This window comes from Nothoprocta perdicaria, unplaced genomic scaffold (genome assembly GCF_003342845.1).
Source record: "Nothoprocta perdicaria isolate Ctin4 unplaced genomic scaffold, notPer1 scaffold_315, whole genome shotgun sequence".
Classification (NCBI taxonomy): Eukaryota; Metazoa; Chordata; class Aves; order Tinamiformes; family Tinamidae; genus Nothoprocta; species Nothoprocta perdicaria.
In genome coordinates this window covers 120,748-136,576 of record NW_020455550.1, presented here as the reverse complement: position 1 = coordinate 136,576, position 15,829 = coordinate 120,748, and the positions used below count along the sequence as shown (strand labels likewise).

At 45.5% G+C, this 15,829-nt stretch overlaps 1 protein-coding gene across 1 annotated transcript; it reads right to left on the bottom strand.

Annotated features, from left to right (window-relative positions):
* Nucleotides 1-4,224: 4,224 nt before the first annotated feature.
* ATP6AP2 (ATPase H+ transporting accessory protein 2) lies at nt 4,225-14,604 on the bottom strand. Its single transcript, XM_026042846.1, has 9 exons — nt 14,525-14,604; nt 12,171-12,301; nt 10,344-10,472; nt 8,272-8,367; nt 7,928-8,065; nt 7,669-7,722; nt 6,912-7,061; nt 5,729-5,845; nt 4,225-4,903 (listed from the first exon to the last, which is right to left on the bottom strand). Exons 1-9 carry the CDS (start codon nt 14,583-14,585, stop codon nt 4,709-4,711), a joined length of 1,071 nt encoding a protein of 356 aa, XP_025898631.1. The 5' UTR covers nt 14,586-14,604; the 3' UTR covers nt 4,225-4,708.
* Nucleotides 14,605-15,829: the final 1,225 nt, after the last annotated feature.

The following is a 15,829-nucleotide window of genomic DNA, read 5'->3' as shown; positions in this document are numbered from 1 at the left end:
ATCATTTTGGTTTTGTCTTTTCCTTGCTGGGACAGCCAGTCATCCCAATACCTGATCATTAGCCCTAACGGACTATCATCAGGTATTGAGGGAACCCAGGGACCCTTCCCCATGGGAACAGAAGGCTTACTCTTCTTCTGTCCCATCTTCTGGGATTCTCCTGAAGGTCTCTCCTAAGACCCTCCTTCACGGGGTGCCTTCTTTCGCACAAAAACTCTCACTTCCCTCCATTAGTGGCCGAGTCCCTCGCGGGAGATCGGAACCGCACCGTATAGGAGGTCCACACTCGCTTCGTCAGTGGCCTGACGTCTCAGTCGTTCGCACACTCGTGGAACCGTCTCATCCCAGGAATTCCCACCCAAACCGAACAGAATCGTCTTTATACTCACGCGTCCTGCGTCTTCGTCCGGACCTTTCGTGCACGAATTTTACAGGGTGATATTACCCGCCTTGTATCCAGAATTTAGGTTCGTCGGTCCAGGAGAGAGAGGCCGGGGCCACCAAAAAAAAAGGCGGGGCGCCTCCCCGATACCCCGGGTGGTCTCAATCGTTGGACCCGAGTCACGGCACCAAATTGTCATAGATGAGGCGAGACAATTTCTCATCTACATTTTATTAAAGTAAGCTGGATACAAAGGGCGACAGCACTGGGGCGGCCTGGAGGTAATCATTCTCAGGCCCCGCTCAAGTCCCCAAAGTCTCAGTATTTATATTGAGTCCAAGTTCCGCCTTTGGTGTTTTTTTCCGAAGGTTCCGTTGAGTCTGCGCTGTGTGTTGTTGATGTTGCTCAGTCGGAATGTGCTTGCGCCGGCTGTTTCTAGGTGGTCGTTATCTGCCTTCTGATGGTCGTTTTGGAGGAAGGCAGATAAGYCTTCCTCAGTGCCCTCTGTTTCATCCCATTATATGCAAAATAGTTGGCTATCTCTTGGTCCCTATCTAGGTACATAATCTCTTGGTCTCGCAAGCTTGTTCCTATGCAAGCAAAGCCTATTCATGGTTGGTTAACATCTCATGGATCATTAACAGGATGTGGTGGCTTAACAAAATCTTTCGGTAGCCTTAGTGAACAAACATGTTTATTACATGGGCATTTAAGGCTGTAGGTCAGGGCCTGTGGAAGAGAAGCTTGCAAAGGCAGCAGGGCAGTCACCACCTCCTGCTCCATGAGGAAATCTCACTTTCCAGAGGCCACCTGGAGATTTTGGTGCAACACCCCTCCTTCACAATAGCCATAGAACAATGTCAGTAACGGCAGTCACATGTTTGTTGTTAGGAGATCTATGTCCAGGTCAAAACCAACCCACCCACATTAGACAGAGACCTTCCTGCCTCCGTTTTCACTGCAGGTCGACCTACAAATCCCAGCAGTCACGGTGAGGTTACTCAATGTTCGTATTTTGAAGCTGTCCCTTCACCTCCACTTCCTTCTCTTTAGCTCTGAATGCAACGATTGGGTATTTGGGGCCTTTCCCGACTGTTTTGCCCTGGCTGGGGGACCTATCACGGTTGCCCTGTCTGTCACTGGCAGGCTTGGAAAGTAGAGGCCAATGTCGAGCCTGAAGGACACGTTTTGTCTAAGGCTTAAACCCCTGGGGATGCTCTAGGAGAAGCATGGGGGCTCTTAGGGGACCCCATACTTCAGCTTTCATGGCTTGCTGCTTAGCCTAAAGCCAAGAGCAATTCCCGAAATTCAGTTCTGCCTCTGCAGGGGCCTCCTCTTCCAGCAGCGAGGTGGGAGCTCAGCCTCCCCTCCTGGCCCCACGCAGCACTTCCAGCCGCTAGGGCCTGCAGCCACTGCCACCCCATGGCGCGGGAGGCCGAGCAGCCCTGGCTCGGCCAGGAAAACCTGGCTCGGCCAGGGAAACCTCTCCTTGCCCTGCAGCCCCTGCAAGCGGCATAGCGTCCGCCTTGGCTCCTGCCAAAGAGGAAAACCGCTCCTGCCCTTCCGCCCGGAATGGAGTGCATCCCAGCACGGCCTGGGCCTCTGTCAAACCCCAAGGTGCCTCTACAAGCACACCCATTACCTCCCTTTTTTAAAGAAAACAGCCCATGTGCTTCCACCGTCAGCACTGTCTCCGTGAGGCGCCACCGGAGAGGTTCACTGCGCTCCGGGTCATGCTGAAGGCAAATCCCATTCCTGCCGCTTCACATGCATCCCTATACAACCAGTACTCTGGGAAGAAAGATGGAATTCCAAGAGAGTGAGCAGTGGCAGATACAGCGGTGTTGCCGCTCCAGTGTCACTGTAGTTCACTGGACTCCAACTGTGGAAAGGCTGTTCCTGGCTCGGGACCAGCAGCATGACCACCTGGCCTGGGATCGGTGCCATTGTGGCACTTCAAGTCTTGCTGACCTGGCTCCAACTAACACAGGGCAGTGCTAGGGGCGCTCGGAAAGGAGCTTGTGCTATATTATACAGGAAGGAAATTGCCAGTTAGGAACAGTCCTGTTTTTAAGGCACATGGAGTAGTAGCCAGGGGCCTGCAGCTGTGGGAATGAACCACCATGGCAATAGCCAGCTTTGAGAGTTGTGGATTAAATGAGGCTTCCACGTGGATTTTGGGAAGCAGCAGCTGCCTATGGCTAGTTTTAAAAAGCAGAGTGAGAGCCTACGGCAGCATCCAGAAGCTGGAGCGGAGCTGATGGGGCAGGAATCTTACCTGAAAGCCCACAGCATGACTGATTTGCAGGTGACCAGCACTCCACGTTGCTAACAGTGAGGAAGCCCAGGGCTGGTAGCCTGACCTGGCCGAAGGAGAGGAGGGCCCAGTAGTGCTGAGCAGCTCTGCAACATGATGTCCTACCTGTTTTTAAGTCCTAGTCAAAACAGCACTAGGAAGCTGAAATCTGCATCATTTCTAGCCAATAAGAGCAGGTGGAAGAAGAGGCTGCTGATAGCTGGGTTCCTGTCCCGTGCAAACCCCTGTGTTGTACTTTCCCCCTGCCCGTGGTGCGGCTGCAGCCTCCGGGAGAGCTGCTTCCATCGGCAGCTTCCCCGGGGCCTCTGTGGGTTAGAGCAGGGTGACTCTTTGGGCAGAAATCCTGCTTTCCAGCAGCACCTCGGGCCCCTCGCACCTCAATTATTTTCACAATGAAGTTGTGCAACTTCGAGGTGCTCATCAAGACCTTGTAAGTGTGTTACAGGATGCTCAATAATTAAGCTACCCGTTCTTGGGTTAACACTGTGCAGGGAATCAGGCAGAGCGCTCTTCATCCACTGCCCCTCGGTTTAAATGATCCAGATAACTTTTATAACTTAGAGTTACTATAAAAACATGAAACCAGAGTGCCCGGACTTGGGCCGAGCTGCAGGATGTTCCTCAACTCAGTACCAAGCGTCGTCCAGGCTCTGCAAGACACGGACTCGTGTGTAACTCCAACGCCTCCAAAGCCAACAGGACCATGCAGCAAGACTAGGTAATTTACGGAGCAGATCTGATACTGGAACAAGTGACTCTTAGTACTAGGGAAATAAATATATTAGAGGACAACACGAAGAAAGAGAAACTCCCATTCATTCTGCTGCTGTTCAGAATTTCTTCTGCAAAAAGAGCAAATGAGAGTTGCCAAGAACTGCATTGTCAGGGTCAAGCCCGAGGTGAAGCACTTGTTTTAACTATGGAAGTTTAGTGTGAGGAAATGAACCCCTACAGCGTGAGGATATTTACCCACAGCGTGATCTTCCAGCCTCTGCTTTGGGAAGACACCTTGGAGCAGCGGGTTGGAGGCTGGGACACCGGTCACACAGGGTTAATGCTGAAGGGCAGTCGCCCTTGGCCGCCGCCAGAACAAGCACGCGCAGGAGCGCCTGGTCCGAGGGGTACTGAGCAACGGAGGCAGCGCTACAATCAGGTGCCTTTAATCAAGTCTTGGTCCATTCTTACCATCAAAAAGAATTCTCTTTTTTTTTTTTTTTTAATAACATCAACACCAATGGAAGGAATATGAAACATCATAGTAGGAACTTTTAACTGTACATGACATCAAGCTCTTACCTGCCTGGTGCTACTTCGGTATTGATAGGCTCTGCACTGTATAGACCAGCCACACTAGTGGTGTTCACCCCGGGGCACTAAAGGTCTCGGCAAAGCAGCCTTGTGGCTGCAGGTCCCAACTCGGCCGCCTCCGTGAGGTCAAAAGGCCCTTTGTGCAGCTGGAATCCTGCTCTTGTAGAAACCTCTCTATATTTAACATGCCACTAAAGAGCAAGAACTCGGCTCTCAAAAGGTACATATAGCCATTATAAATATTTACATCGGACATTTACAACTGATCCATAATATACAACACAACAAGTTAGCTATAATTTCTAATCCTCCAGTGTTAGACTTCCAAGCACTGTCTTGCTACCGTGATTTCAGTTCAGCGGCTCTGCACAGTCACAGGTAGTACAGGCCCTCTTGGAAACTCGTGTAACATGATAAAGAAAATGGAATGATGTTGCCTTACTAACAGTTAGATCTGTATATTTGTTTTCCTTTTGAACAGGCATGTTTCGATATGCAAATCCCATCGGGTGCTAGTACTGACTGTTAAAATAAGCTTTGAGAGGAAAAGAGAGAAAAAAAACCCATAAAGGACACTTAAAAATAAGTACACCTTTAGAAAAAAAATAAAACACATTTAACTATGCCAGAATAATTGTTTTCACATAATTTAAAGGAAACCTTGTTCTTCATCATTTTCCTAAACTGGAATACAATGTAGTTTAATCCATTCTTATCTTCTGGTTTGTCATCCTGTAAATGATGCTGTCGTAGCCGGGATCCATATTCCAGAGGTTGTAGGAGACGACGATAACAGCTAAAGCCAGAGCTATCATCATCCAGAGAATAATGTTGAAGATGACGGCGTAGTCGTAGTTGTACTCGTAGGCGAGGTTATAGGGATTATCACTTTCGCTCTGTGAAGGGGCAAACAAGTTTTGTCCCGACAGCTCTGACGCTGCGGCACAAGATGCAAACGTGATGTTTGTACAGGATCAAGATACAAATGACATCAAGGAAATCGGAAGGAATGGGCTGCCAAGAACCAGCACTAGACACAGAAGAGCAAGGAAGGGGAGAGAGCCCAGCTGAGGGGCCCTCAGGTAAGCAGAGGGCTGGAGCACATGAAAGGTAAGGGCTTGGCTCAGCCTGCAAAGCAGGAGGCTGGACAGAAAGGGAAGCTAATTACAGCCTTTACTCCCTAACGAGCTATTACAGAGAAGAGCTGGCCGTGTTTTCCCTTAGGAGCACAGCAAAAGCCTAAGTAGCAATGGTGCTGAGCAGCCAAATTCCAATGAAATACTTGGGGTGGGAACAGTGAAAAGTGGCAAGGATTTGGAACATGTTGTTAGAGGGGCTGTGCTTTCCAGCCTTCAAAATTCGGAAAACTTGGCTGTAAGAGGCTGCACACAGCCTCATCTAACACAGCCTGACCCTGCGTGAGCAGGGGGGTTGGACTGGATGGCCTCTGAGGTCCCTTCCAACCTTAACCAGTCTGTGATTCTGAATTAGCTCTGCTTTGAGCAGTGGGTTGGACTGAATGACTCCCAGAGGCCCTTTAAGTTAAAATTACAGTCAATTGAATATCAAGACAAGATAATGTCTTGATTATCTGCCCTTACCTAAGTCAAGGCAAGTATTCTGGGCCTTAAAAACATGATAAAGGAAAAACATGATGCAGCTCTGATGCATTTATATTTAAGAGATACATTAAGAGAAATACAGAAAACTGTCTCTACTACCTGTGTGGACTGGAGAATGGAGCGAGTCTTCCTGCTGAGGGCAGAATTAAATGCTTTTACAGCCACCACTTCTACGACTGCATTCCCACTATAGAGATTATACATCTCATCTGCAAACTGGAGGAAGAAAAGTTAATTCAATATCTACGCTGCAGCCAGGAATTAAGCGAGCTTTTTCAGCTAGACCCACAAAATCATGATTTGTCAGCTTTAGGATGAGGAACTCCGTAAAACTCCTTAGTTGTTCACAGTCACTTTGAATTGCAGTGAGAAAGCCCCAACTTACAAGTGCTGGTTTATGAGAGACCCCTAAGACTCCTCAGCCAGCCCTTGGCAGAGTGAAAGTTATTTCTGCTCCCTGGGCTGAACAAGTCCCTACACTGCTTTAGGAAATGCCTGGGGCCACAAGGGTTCCCAATTGCCCATCAGTCAATTTCAACAAAACGTTAAGGCTCTCAACTGGGAAATTATAAATCCAAGTATTTGAATCTGAGCTGAAGACTAGTATTCTAAAGAGGAATTCTAGTCAAAAAGGTATTCCTAGTATTTTTATATATTTGCATAACTGCAGAGAGGATTTAAAGAGTATTTAAAGAAAACGGCTACTTGGCTTAGCGAATTCAATGCTTTTATGTTCTTTCAGCATGCTTTAAAAACTCTCAAACCTGTCTGGTCTTAGTTTTTAATAAAGATTTTACCTAATCATCACAAAAGAAATGCTAAAAAAATATTTTCTTGAGCACACCAACAGATGACCAGCCATCACTTTGGCAGCTTAAAAATTTAGATCTACACCACTTACGGGCAGGAGACTAACCATTCTATCCTGGAATAAAGATATTTATTTGCCCATTTTGGGGGAGGAGGGGGGGGGGGCAGCTTTAATGAAACAACTGGTGGTTTTAAATGCAAGATATTTGATTAAGTAAAACAGACTTATTAGCTCATAATTATATATGGCTTTAATATATTTCTACTTGTTAAAACATCTAATGTGTCCTAGAATCATGTCAATGCTTTTCACAAAGTGACAATTTTTGTAACACTAGATTTTATAAATGAAGAGTTGCAGTACAAAAAACAAACACGACTCAAACCCTGATTTCTGCTCACAGCAGAAAACAATCAATAAACCTGGCACTTACTCCCCTGCAGTTAACACAGGGGTATACAGAAATCCTACCTTTTGCAGAGAGTCTGCAAGAATTTGAGAAGCATCCTTGAATTGCTGGGAATCTTCCCCATAGCGTTTCCCGATCTCTTCCAAGCCGGCCAGTTCCAGAGAATACAGGTCTGGCGAGCGGTCTTTGGCCAAGTGCTTGTGTCGAGACAACTTTGGCAACATCATTACAGACAAAAAGAGATTAGTTCAAAGGCAAATTGCTTTAAATAAACTCTTGGACAAAATCAACTTACTGGGACTAATCCAGCAACACTTTATAAAGGCCATAGGAAGCTTCTTGCTTAAAAAGCTCACAATTAAAAGCTCACCTTATCTGCTGGAATACTTTTACTATCACCACTATTGACGTTACCGAAAAAGTCATTCCTACCTTCTCAGGTAAAAGTTATACTGACTTTTTAAAGTCAAAGAGTGGACAGAACAAAGAACATTTTCTTAACTACCTGTATACTTCCTAATTAACAACAGAAGCAAAGCACCAAAATTCCCCATTCTCACAAGTTCTAACACAAAAGAAACAAGAGGTAAAACTAGAAGAAAGTATCTCATTTACTTCTTTCATTGACAGATTCAAATCTGAATTTGAGTTGATCCAAACACCTCAAGAATGCATTTTTAAGCTGATACAACCTACTGATGATAACTGAATATATTTCAGTGCCCGCCTTTTCTACCTTTAATGGCTTTTCTCCCTTTAAATGAGAAGTCTGAAGTTGGAGGTGTAAGATACGAGAACTGCTTCAAAAACTTTACTTACCAGACTTGTAATATCTTGTAGGACTTGTAGTTCGGACAGAAAAAGCAGGTCAACCTAGGGAAAGAAATATAAAGACATGAGAGTATTTCCTTCGATGAGTTCAAAGCAAGGGAAGCCTCACTTTGCTCTAAGTTTCAGTATTTTGTAACAGAAAAAAAAAAAAAAAAGAAGAAAAAAAGCATAAGCTAATATAAGCATACCAGGAATAAAAAAGGTAGTAGAAATGTATTCACTGTTTGTTTTTGTTTGTTTGTTTTACCTCATTGTTTCTGCTGAGGGAGTTCAGAGGAAGGGAGCTGAGAATGGAGTTATCCTGGAACAGGCGGTTCCGCAGCTGGCGCAGGGTGACAGAAAGATCTTCAAATACCGAGTTTGCCTTGCCCACCATGTACACTCTCTGCAGAAACAGTCATTGTTTTATCAGAACATTTAGGATTTAGAGGTTTTTTTTTTTTCCCCAGTCACACATTAATGATAAATCATACTTGCAATCTCCCTTCAGTGAAAGGTATTTCACATCATCAGCTGGTTGTGCTCCAGCCACGCAAGGGAGGAACAGTCACTATTTAGGGCATCTGAGGTCAGCAGTGAAGCAATACTCACCTCCTCACTGGGGGCCAGCTGCAGGATCACAGGAGTCTCCTCGGAGAACACCGAGTGAATGGCATTGGCAACACTGTCCAGACTGAAAGGAACAGCCTGAAACACAAAGTCGAGTTATATTTGAGGATAAAGAAGGGCCTAATGATACAGAAGGGAATCTGCTGAGCTACAGAAATTTGGAAAAATAGGACAACCTGTCTTTCAAGACTGTGGATACTTTCAAAGCAGTAATAACAAGTAAGAGAGAGCAAAACAAGACATCAGCTATATATCTATGAACAGATGCCATATATAGGTATTGGGTTTTAAGAAACTGATGCCAGTGCACATTACCAATTACAAAACAAAGACAGCTGATGAAAATTTATCAATAGAAAGACCAACTGCTGAAACACCAATGAACCATATAAAATATAGTAAGAACAACATAAATTATAGCAACAGTATAGTGCCATTACTGGCAAGATAAAAAAAACTCTTAAGTTTTTCTAAGCGTGTGGTTCTGGCTTTTATCTAAAAAGAAGCAAAATGACATATTCCCTTCCCATTCACTAATTAAAGAGTATAATCAAGTTTCTATTAGATATTAATAAGTAGGTAGGCTAGGATAAATTGTACGTGGTGACAAAATATTCATAAGGTAATTGATGAACAATGAAAGCTTAGGAATATTAATTCCTATTAACAAGGAAAAAAGAAAAATACGTACAAAGTACATTTTCAGAACAGAGAGTTACAAATGTGAGTGAGACCGCAGACTGACTTAATTATATTTAAGATTTCCACAAGCTAGGTATGCCTACAGGGTCATATCTAGACAATCCCAAGTCAGTTTGGTCTCAGAACTATTTACTGTTCCTGTGGCTGGAGCAGCACACAGTGCTGGAGAGCCAGTGTGAAGGAAGGTCTGTGTCCAGCTTGCTTGACCAGGGAATGGGTTCGATTTAAAGCCACAGAATAGCTGGATTAAAAGTCGACACTCAAAATCAGATTTAGAACTGTCTGACAGCTGACAAAGGAATTTCATAAGGAAATCCTCCCCTCACCTTAGGGTGTGTGGTCATTATTATGTGAAACACTACAAACTACTGACCCGGATAATGCCAGAAGTTTTAATGAAGCAAGAATATTATTTATCATTTTAATAATAAGAGCACATCAGCTACACAGAGCCAAACTGCATGGTAAACTGAATGCCAATGAAGCTTCCCGACAAAAGTCAGTGACAAATAAACCAGCTGAAAATAAAGGGCAGAAGCTATAACTGAAGAATGAATGTAAAAAAAAAGAAAAAGAAAGAAAAGCAAATTATTTGAAAAGGAATGTGTCATATTGGACAAAAAAGCAGCTTGATATGAACTGCAGGTGCAATATTGCAGCAGAACAAACTTGTGCATATAATGTATTAGCAAAGGAACATTGAAAATAAACTGCAGTTACCAACGTTTTGTACAGTCATTGTGTTCCTGTTAAGATGTATGTGGACAAAATTGTACCTCAATGTGAAAAAATGCTTCAGTGAAGACTGGATACCTGTGATAGGCAACTGTAATGTTTTGGGGTTAGTGTTCTTCCTTTTTGACAGCAATATAGCATAATCATATTCAGTCTCAAAGTACATATTTAATAGTGAAGTCCTTTAGGAAAAAAAAACCCTCAAAGATTGCCTAGAGAAGGAGAAATATATCAAAAAATCAACAGCATACAAAACGCTATCACATACACAGGTGAAGCAATTCTAATTCTGAATCAACAAGCTAACACGGGAGAGGCAGATTCTCAATGTCTTGGTACAAACACACTAAAACTAGATGCTGTTTGAGGAAAACATGCTTTGGCCAGACACGATGTTGAACTGGAGACTCGAGTCATCTTCAAAGGCCTCTCATCTCATACAGGAGTCCAACTGGATTGTTTATTATAAATATAGCCTGGTCTATAAGGCCTACAAGGGAGTAGGTAAATATCAAGCGACTAAGCGAGCTTCAAGAGCTACAGTGGAAGTTCATGAACTTCTACTTACACCACAAGAGTTGCAGCAGTTGTTGGCGGTGCCAAACACAGATACTCACATTCTCAATAGGGTAGGAAACCCCTTTCTCGGGCAACGTCAGCTTGTCTACTCCTTTCACTGTCACCAGCACAGTAGCTCGTGGCCTGTTAAACAAATCACCCACTCCAAGTCCAGGCCAGGGAAGGTCCTATTACAAAATATTTAAAAAAAAAAAAAAAAAAGAAGTGTATTTCACATGAAGTAAGGCAGAGGGGAAACCTCTCCCACCATTATAGCAAAATAATTCTATGAATTTATTGATATCTCTTTACAGAGTTGCCTACTGGAAATTTCATGAGGAAGTAAGTGTCACTAGAATGCTTCTTAAAACACTTCCATCTTGAGTAATACTGTCTCAAGTTATCCATGAAGAAACTGTCAGTTTAAAAGCCATAACTAACTTTACAGCCAAGCATGCACTAAGAGAACATTACATATATTAGATCTATCAAGAGTTATTTTCCCACAATTAAAGCAGAACTATTTTGGTATGTAGTTAATAATGGAAGCTTGAATTTAAAGCAACAAAGCTTCACCACTGAGCACCACTGAAACATGCTCATGTACAACAAAACACTAATATCTCGATTTTTTTCAGGTCCAGGGGAAAAAAATCAATGATATTAACATCCTACTAATCTAATACTTAAGAATTTGCACAGAAACATACAAAGATGTCTTAGCAATTTAATTACAAAGCAGTAAGAACTCAATGAAGACTAGCTGGCTTATTTGGACACAAAATGCATCTATTTGCCATGTGCTGAAACAGAAATTTCTTACGTGTTAGGTAAAATTGCCCTTTTAAGCTTTATAATACTAAGTTACTGAGATTTTAAGCAGCACTGATGGAATGATCATCACATGAAAGAAACAAAAGAAACCCCTTAATTTAATCAACAGGGTCAAAAGGGAAGGAGGGCAGTTTTATTTTACCTTAGCAAGAGAGGACTATTGAAGGCCTGTTTTTGAGAATTCTTGCTTTAATGCCGTGAATATTTTACAATCCCTGCAAGTGCCTGACTTATTTTATCAATTTATTTTAGAGCATGGAAAAGGTGGGGACCCACCGCCCCTATCCCCACTAGGGGTACAGGCCAGCTCCTATCTGCAAGGAGCTGGCCACACACAGGCAGTTAGAGGTACCTGAGCCTTCATGGGCTGCGTTAAGAGCCACTCTTCACCCATTGTGATACCTCAGCAAAAAACTCAGTGGGCAGACGAAATCAGTACACAGACTGCCCTGCTTTAAACATCGCTCAGCTATGTTCAGACACCTAATCTGAAAGAGAAAACAGGCTTGCAAATGGTTTAGATGACTTCTCAAATACTAATTTTACTGGTTCTTACTATGCTCAGCAGACAAAATGCTGACCTTTCACAATCCCTGATTAGCTGAAATGCTCCTGTTCTTCAGAGTGCCTGAGCAAGGAGCGCTATGGATTAGCCCACAGGCAAGAAGGGACAGTGGTTTCTGCTGTTCTACATGACTATATGTGACGAGGGATATGACATGTGGTCTTTTCCTATGGTTCTATGGATTCTATGGCTCTGTGCAACTGGGTGGCAGTTCTCAAGCCCATCCCCCTTAAAAACTCAGACTCAGCAGGCTTGCTTGCTTCCACAGCTTGTGAGTCACATGAACCATCCACCTAGGACAGTTTGTTGCTGCTCACATGACTAATACAACTCTATGCTTGGAAATCACACTTTGGTAAGTCATAAAGGCATCCAGACAAAAGGGGTTTTTAAAAATATATTCCAACCCATGACAAAAAGACTTGCATGCTAAGCAAGCTGATCTGTAGTTTTCGAGCTCTTTCAAAAATCAAGACCCGAAACGTACTTCTTCAACAGAAAAGCCCATGGATAACGCAGCTATATCAGGGATCCTCTCGCCAGGGAGCGGCCAACCTCCATCTTGAAAAATCACTGTCTGAGGTGATCGCAAGACGCTAAATTCATCACCCCACACACCTAAAAACAAACAAAAAAGCTGTCATTTGCTTTTACAAACTTTTCCTTATAGCACAGAAGCAGAATACAGTTAATTCATTTTTCATCCCTCTCGCACTTCACCAATAATGAGAACCTTTCATTTTAACGCCCTGGAATACACAGCAAGGTTTTTAATACAGTAGGAAGTAACGCATGGACAAATCCACGTTACCACAGCAAGGCAATTATTAAAGCAACAGCACTGGGCACTTCTACATGCTGAAAATCTGCTTGCACGCTGCACGACAGCTCAGCTGTGGCAAAGCTAATCTCTGGAGCACCAAGCAGCCTCCAAGAAACCCTTAGCTGCCCCACAGCTACAGTCCAGCAGAGCTCTCTCTCTGCTTCCAGCTTGCACATAGACAACGGCCAGAGGCATCACATCCAGAGGCAGCAGGATCGGCCGCGTTGGGCGGCGCTGCCTTCAGCAGGACGTGGCCAGCGACAAGCTGCCCGCTGCCGAACGGCTCTGGCTGCGCGGTTTTCCTGAGCAGGGCACCACGAGACGGTTCCCTTCCTTGGGTGCAATGCTGGGCCTCAGCTGCTTTGGGTTTTCTGGATCCTCTTTCTTTTCCGCACTACCCTGGAGAGCAAAGTTGACTAAAAGGGTATTTTTAAGTATATTATGAAGACTGCAATTTATTAAGTAACCAAGACAAAAAACGATTCCATGAAAATTAAAGGTCATAGAAGAAGTTATTTCAACTTACCAGCCCACTCTAAAGTCACTAAAAAAGAATTGAAGCTGTGTGTATAAACAAAATTCTATCAGTCTAACAAAATTGAATTGTAAAAGAAATTTTGTGCAAATTTTAATAAAAGCAGACACACACACAATGCGGAAATTCAGAAATATTCCTAGTGAAGAACCCATATATGTTTCCACCAGAAAATTTGTCATAAGATAACTGAACTTCCGCTACCACTTCAAGCAAATATACAAAACATTTTTCTAGGGCACCAGCAAATCTGAAGGCTGTTTACAAAAATGCAGTAATAAGCATATGTAATGACCAGCTGTAATCTTTTTAGCATTAGTTTAACCAATCTGACCTTGAAATTTGACTGTTTCAAAGCCTAGGTCATGATCACGCATACAAATGTTGACTGTAAATTTGAATTCTGTTACGGTAAACACACTAAAAGAACAAACTGCTGTGATGCAGGTTGGGGAAGGGTGGCGGAAGAGTGAACAAGCCAGATCAACTGCTGCACCTGGAACAGATTCAGGCTCTTTTTGTTGTTTTAAATTGGTATCTATTCACTGGATGGTGTGCTATCAAATCTAATAGTGTAGCAGCCCTTATTTTGAAGGGAAAAATGCTTCCAGATCAATTCATTTAGGAAACAGTTTTAAAAAATGGTTATATATATTTCTGTCAGCCCCTCTGACTTGACACTTGCTTGTACTCTCCACATGGCTGCGAGACAGACCAGGGCTTAGCTGAGGCCAAGCTGCACTGAGTGTATATCAGAGATTTCCTCCCTTTAACCCTCATTTTCTTTACAAGGCTCACTCAAGATTTCAATGAGAAAAACTGAGTCTGAAAGTAAGTACATGCATTTTCCTTAGACGTGCTATAATTGCTTGGCTATCATACCCTGATGGGCTATATAGTAAGTGAAGGCTGGAAAGCAAATTCTCTAATGCAATTTATCCAGTATCCAGCTCCCTATCCACTTACAGAAAATATAATCAAATTTCTGCAAACCTTCCTGACGCCAGGAGAATTTTAGCTCTCAAATACCCCTTTGAATCAGGCCTGAAGAATTGGGATAGACTGGATGAAAACCATTGGCTGTAATAACGGCCTGGTAGATGATAAGGCCGATCCGGGCCGAATGACGGGAAGCCACCAACCACCACAGAAGCGCCTGGGCAGCCCATGAGAATCCGTACCTGGCAACAAAGCGATTTCCAGCTTTCCAGGCCTTCCTACACGCCCGCCTTTGAGCTCCTCTTAGAGCCTCTGGAGGAAGCGGCGGGCGCCGAGAAGGGAGCAGAGGATTTGGGGGAAGGGGGGTGGGAAGCAAGCCGGGAAGGCGCCTGGCGCAGCCCCACCCCCCTCCCGCGCTCCCTGCCCCCCTCTTCCCCTTTTCCACCTCAACCGCCTTCCCCAACGGTCTTTCCCAACGGTCAGCGCGGCCTCCCCCGCCCCGCTCGGCCGTGACAGCGCGCCCCAGCCCGGCCCGGCCGCTCACCGGCGAGACAGGCCGCTGCCAGCAGCGCGGCCAGCCCCAGCACAGCTCCGCTCCGCGCCATGTCACCCGCGCCGAGGAGCCGCCGGGCCGCACGCACCGACTGCGAGCCCCCGACAGCGCCCAGCGCCCCGCCCAACACTGGGGTGGGGGTGATTGACGGACAGCCGCCGCAGCCAACCGGCAGGCGAGACCGGGGTGGGTGGGCGGGGCTCCGCGTGAGTGACTGACTAAACTGACCACTCGCCAATCAAGCCCGCCCCCAGCCTGTCACGGGACTGAGCGCTCAGCTGAGAGGCTGGGCCGGCGGGGGCGGAGCCGTAGCTTGAGTGGCGTTGGGCTTTGGCCAATCACACGGCGAGGGATCTCCGCAGCATTTCTCCCCTCCTCCCCCTGATCGTTCGGGGAGGCGGGGCCTCGCGCTAAGCGAGTTGACAGCTAACTCCACCAATCGGATTGCGAGAGATCGGTGCCTTGCCCCACCCACCGCTCGCCGTGACGCGCGGCGAGATTGGGCAGCCTCGGCGGGCGACTTTGATTGACGGTTAAAGGAGCCATTCAGAGGCCAGGGCTCCACTCGCCCCTCCCGCTTGGCTACTAGGCCCTAGCAGTGCCTGAGGTCCCCTCGGAGCGGGGAGGGGGAAAGGGAAGGGGAAGGGGAAGGGGAAGGGGAAGGGGAAGGGGAAGCGGAAGCGGAAGCGGAAGCGGAAGCTAAGCTGCCTGTTGGATGGTTCTTGCCAGTGGTGGGGCTCCTGTCATGAGGATCAGAAAGATTTTCCCCCATTTTTGAGGAGTTTCTTTGACTTGGCACTTTGGAGGAAAACAAATTTTGAGGTCTTCATAGAATCATTAAGGTTGGAAAAGACCTTCAAGATCATCAAGTTCAGCCGTAAACCCATCACCACCATGCTTGTTAAACCACGTCCCTAAGCTCCTCATCTACACGTTTCTTCAACACTGCCAGAGATGGTGATCCCACCACTTCCCCCGCCAGCCTGTTCCAGTGCTTTGCCACTCATTCCATGGAGAAATTCTTCCTAATGTCTAACCTGAGCCTCCCTTGGCACACTTGAGGCTATTTCCTCTTGTTCCACCTGTAGCTATTCTGGAAAAGAGACTGATCCCCGTCTCCCTACAACCTCCTTCCAGGTAGCTGTGCCGAGTGATAAGGTCTCCCCGGAGCCTGCTCTTCTCCAGACTAACTAACCTCAGTTCCATCAGCCGCTCCTCGTAAGGTCTCTGCTCCAGCCCCTTCAGCCGCGTCGTTGCCCTGCTTTGGACACTCTCCAGCACTGCCATGTCCTTGTG